At 28.7% G+C, this 5,584-nt stretch overlaps 1 protein-coding gene across 1 annotated transcript; it reads right to left on the bottom strand.

Moving 5' to 3' along the window:
- Positions 1 to 991: 991 nt before the first annotated feature.
- LOC126903939 (uncharacterized) lies at positions 992 to 1,735 on the bottom strand. Its single transcript, XM_050682519.1, has one exon. The coding sequence runs from the start codon at positions 1,733 to 1,735 to the stop codon at positions 992 to 994; it is 744 nt and encodes a 247-aa protein (XP_050538476.1).
- Between the last annotated feature and the right edge of the window lie 3,849 nt (positions 1,736 to 5,584).

Here is a 5,584-nt window from a genome sequence, read left to right as displayed (position 1 = left end):
TATTATTATCAAGGCGCTTTGGTACAAGTCGGCGTCTATGACGAACTGTAAACTCTTTTTTAGAATCCACATCAAAAGACTTCAAAAACTCAATTGAAATATTTATAAGGTTATCCATACCATCTACATCAGAATTAGTAATGTTTAATGATTCTAGAGTACTTGACATGAATATGATTGCATCAGCTATGTTAAGTTCAGTTGATTCGAGGCACTCAGTTAACAACTTCATCTTATTCAAAACATTTTTCATAAATAGAATACTAACAACAAAGTCTACAGAAATTAAACGTTTTGATAAAGAATACGCTGCATTTCTGGTGGATTTATCGAATTTGTCCTTGGTATTTGTTATCTCATCTAAAACTTCCATAATTATATGATATGATGACCAAACAGACTCAATTGTCTCAGCACGTGCTGTGCATCTCGTCTTTGACAAATTTCTGAGTTTAAATGCAGTTTCACTATCAGCTAGTTTGTTGAGTAATGGAGAATATCGTTTTGTACTCGAAGAAAAAAATACATAAACTTCTTACATTACTGAAAACACATCAGATATAATAAGACTAGCTTCACATCCATGTTCAATGAATGTGTTCATTCTATGAGCTTGACATGGAATATAAGGTATTTTTCTATCTAATATTTCAGTTAATTTTTGTTGTGCACCATTAAATACTCCAGACATACTGCTGGCGAAATCATATGACTGAAAAACAAGATTATCAGAATCTAACTCATTCTTTTGTAGTGTGTCTAATGTGCCATTTGCCATTCCTACACCAGTCTTATTTAAAGCTTCGAGGACTTCTATTAATCATTCTTCTGCTGTACCTTCATTAATGACGAACCTTACAACTACTGATAGCTTATCTGTATGTGACAAATCAGGCGTAGTAATAGCCATTATAGAAAACTGCTCGTATTCCCTAACTTTTGCTCTAATAGTTTTGTTCACTGATGACGCAAGGATGGTTATGAACTCGTTTTAAGATTGGGGGCTTAAATATGTAGAATGGTATGGCCGATAACAAGAATCATTAAGCCATTTTTTTAACAAGGGACAGTATCTAGAAAGTAAATAAGTAATTTGTCTAAAGTTATCATTTTTATCATCAACCTTTCCTCTGAATGTTAAACCTTGTCTAGCGAGGGTTTTGGTTACATCCAGTAAGATACAAATTACTTCTTTGTGAAAATTTTGATTGCTCTCTTCCTGAATTTTTCGCTCACGTACTGTTTTGTCAAGCATAAGATTAATGTTATTCGATTTTTTCATGTAATTGCAATAATCAGTCAATGCAGATTTGTGCGTTTCAGAAGTTAAATGTTTCTGTAATTTTCCAATTTTATTTACACCACTGGAGCCTTTTATTTTTTTCCATCCAGTTACACCGATTTCGTTCCAATATGCCTTACTTTTTTGACGACCAGCTATATCAGGAAATAAACCACAAGCAAAACAGTAAGGTGAATCTTTTGCTGTACTATATTCCAAGTGTGGATATTCAATATTCCAAGATGGATTAAAACGATGTGCTTCTCGCTTTGGGTAAATATTTAATTTTGGTTGATGTGGGCCTAGCATGATTAGGTATTGTCTTTGATTATCTGAAGTTATTTTAGTTCTGAGTCCTGGATCATGATGTACTTTACTACTCACAGTATCTTTTTCGGTAAAATTGTCTGAAACTGTATCTATCTGTGTCATTAAGACATTGCATCTGTCCATTATGGAAGAAGAAGTTTTAAGGATGTGTTATAGCATCTTTAACTTTAATTACAAACTTGTAACTATTTACAACTTCATCATCATGAAGTTTTTGAATTATTGGTTCACACATATATATATAATCAATTAAATTTTTAACTGACCAGCACAACCAAAGACGTTTCCTGTTAAATATGAATATTCTAAATTTATTTTTGAACTTTGATTAGTGCAATCACAATGTTTAAGTTCATTAATGACTTTTAATTCGCTCTATTTTTGAGTTGCATTGGTTTCCATAAATTCAATTTCAGAAAAATGTGCATTGTCACTAGCCTTAATAACAGATATTGGTGACTGGATAGCGGAGGTTGGACTTAATTTTGAGTTAACCTAATAAAATTATTCATCAGTTAGCTATTTTACAAAATAAACTATATTTGATTTTTAAATGATTAATCATATTTTAGATTCAGTGGAAAACTGGAACTAGTTTTAGAACTAAGCTTAGATTTTAATAACTATGGGTGTGAAGTTATTGTATTAAACTTATTAAATATTATTAATAACCAACATGACAATTTATAATATTTAATCTAATTTTTTCCTAAGCTCAAAGTATGAGTTAAGAAATATTTATATTTTAATTGTGACTTTATATACAAACATTTTCCAATAAACTTGATGAAGCCACTTGTAAATTCTTATTAGAAGCTTCTAGTGCAGCTACAAATGGATTCATAGGAGCCCCTGGTTCCTTAACTCTAATAAGTTTTCCATTGTGACTAGTCGTTTCATGTCTGGTCTTAAAATCGTTGTTAAATATACTTCCACAACTTTCACATTGCACTTTTCTACGTTTACCCATATTTAAACTTTGGATTTAGGCAGTCAGAATGCCTTAAAAGTTCAAATTTATTAGTAAATTAAACATTTTTAAACTACTATTAAGGACTACAAAGATTACATAAATTTGTTTAGAGTAAAATTTGGAGTATTAATTTACATAAATTTAGAAATTTTTTTTATGTATCATTTACTTAAGTACCTATAATTTGGATTGGGGTACATTTTTCCGTATTTATATTTCTGCAAACTGATTTCCACATGGACATTTTTTATGTATATAACAAATATAAAAAAAAAAATTAAATTAAACTCAATTTTTTTATTTTCGAGTGACCATGACAGCTAGATCACCGCATTTATCAAGACCGTTTGTGACGATCCATTTTTATGATTTATTGACATTTCGATATTTTTCGCGTATAGAACTTAAAATTTCTAGTAAATAATGATTGCAGAAATTGTCAGAAACTTTCTTTTTCTCGGTGGATATGTCTACTACCACTCGCGATATTGTGATTCTCGCCGACATTGGGAATGTCGAAGAGTGCGTTCAAAGAAGTGCAAGACTCGAGTGATAACAAATATACTAGAGCAAGATGCGGAAATAATCGTGTTTAAAGGGACTGTGGCGAGTCTTCGAATCGTACAAGGAACATGTTGAAGATGATATGGAGGACGGGTATTTGTCGAATTTGGCTCATAATATTTTCTTGTGAAGGTCATTCGGAAGGTTATTTGATAAAATTTTTGGAAGCTTGTACATGCGAAAAAATGTTGATTGAAATGAAAATATAATGTAATTTTTTAAGAAAATTAAGGTTTTTTTATTTGCGGAAGCTTGTATATGCGGAAAAATGTCCGGATTCCTATAATTTAGTATAAATTTAGTTTATAGATTACATTATGTGTATTTTCAATAAGGATTATATTACTGTTTTACTATTAAAATTTAATAATTGCGAACTTAACTTGTATTAATACCTTGGTATTATTTGTCTTTTATGATTTATTATGTTTATATTCTTGGCTCTTTTACGTAAATATTTTAATAATTTTTGAAATTTTAAAAATGAAACATAAGTAGTATACATGTAATATACATTTAATATTATTCATTAATAACTTTTTGCAAATTTAGATTACTAAATGAAAACGCTTACTTCTATAATTCACGTCGTTTAAGTAGGTATATTCGATTAAGTGTGATGTTATCACTAGTTTCAGAGTACGGTAGAAAGTGAAATAAAATAATTTTAAAACACAGTTGTCAGTTGATAATAAATTTTTAAAATAAAAACAAATTCTAAAAATACTGGGAGTGACCAGCAATTCCAATGGTTCTATGGGTGGTTGGTGTAATAATTTAGGGGCGTATGCTGACAAACGATATACTAAACCAATAATACGTATATAAAATTGTATAAAGATAACGATTCAAATTAGTCGTAAGCATATGAGTAGACTCAAACATTGGTTTTACCATTAATTTACCAATAAATTTCTATCCATTTAATAATTTACGTTAATTATTAAAATTACCCTCAAAAATCGAAAAACTTTCCCTGGATCCCCGTAAATGAGGAAAACCTCCAAAAAAATTACAAATTTAAAAATCAATAATTTTCGTCATTTTTTCATTTTTCTTTACTTAAAACTGCCATAACTATTTTAAAAATAACCAAATCAATAAATTTTCTTTTTTATAAATGCTTAATGTCTTTACCTATCATTTGGTGTATTTTTTTTATAAATCTGACCCTAAACCTGCCCACAGGGGGGGATTTAATATGACAACTTTTTCACGAAAAATTAACTTTTTCACGNCCTAAACCTGCCCACAGGGGGGGATTTAATATGACAACTTTTTCACAAAAAATTAACTTTTTCGACTTGATTTTTGAAAATGTTCCAGAAAGAATGACACTTTTAAATATATCTTAAATTAAAGCTAATGTAATATATTTTATCATGGAAAAAAAAAATTTCGGACTTTATTTTGTCTTCACAGTGAAAATGGCTACCAAATGCTATTTTTGTGTGAAAATTCTCAATTTTATATTTTACATTTTTAACTTTATAATGCTATAACTTATTGAAAAGTGTATGGATCAACACAATTTTTTTATGAGAAATAATATTTTTAATAATCCCTTTTTAATTCGACATACTTTATCTTAATCAGGATATTAATAAGGAACTAGCAGATCATGTAGCTTTTGGAATAATCCATTAATTTTTTAAAATTAAACACTATCTAAAGATTTGCATCGAAGCGTTTATTTTTGATAGTGATTTTAATCACTGTCAGATATCATTATACTTGATCCAACTATCCCACGTCACTACTGTGCCGCGACCCCCCTGTGCTGGGTTTTTTTTTTCTTGTCTTGAACAATAATTATTTATAAGAATAGTTATTTTGTTCGTATTAATAAAACATTATCATAAACCATTGATAAAATTTCTCTATCAAAATTGATTGAGGTTTTTTTTTGGGTGTAAAAAAATAACACAGCATAAACATTTATCATAATTTTATTTCAATAATTTTTGCATTAGTAGAATGCTCTAACGATGTAGATTTCAAAAACATATCGATTGTAGCGATATTCAACAATTTTTTTTTTTTTTGTTATTTGAATCACTCTGTATTTTTATATTTTTCATTTGGATCACTCTGTATACAAAATTTTTAGAAAAATGCTATGATTTCAATAATTTCTGCATTAGTAGAATGCTCTATCGATGTAGATTTCAAAAACATATCGATTGTAGCGATATTCAACAATTTTTTTTTTTTTTGTCATTTGAATCACTCTGTATTTTTATATTTTTCATTTGGATCACTCTGTATACAAAATTTTTTAAAAATTATGATATTTTGACTAGATTTTAAGTTTATCTACTAAATAGTTTGTGTTACTTTTATTAGCTCCGATACGAAGTCGAGAAGATTACTACGAAATCAAGCCAGAAAAATGTTACATTAATGTGTAATTTGTTTTCAACTGTATTTACACC

The sequence above is a fragment of the Daktulosphaira vitifoliae genome, unplaced genomic scaffold (assembly GCF_025091365.1).
Source record: "Daktulosphaira vitifoliae isolate Bord-2020 unplaced genomic scaffold, ASM2509136v1 Scaffold_4, whole genome shotgun sequence".
Classification (NCBI taxonomy): Eukaryota; Metazoa; Arthropoda; class Insecta; order Hemiptera; family Phylloxeridae; genus Daktulosphaira; species Daktulosphaira vitifoliae.
Note: the sequence above shows the minus strand (reverse complement) of the source record. Positions and strands in the feature narration are given on the sequence as shown.

Excerpts from the sequence above, each read along its gene's own strand:
- LOC126903939 (XM_050682519.1), bottom strand. The coding sequence starts at position 1,735 with ATGGACAGATGCAATGTCTTAATGACACAGATAGATACAGTTTCAGAC.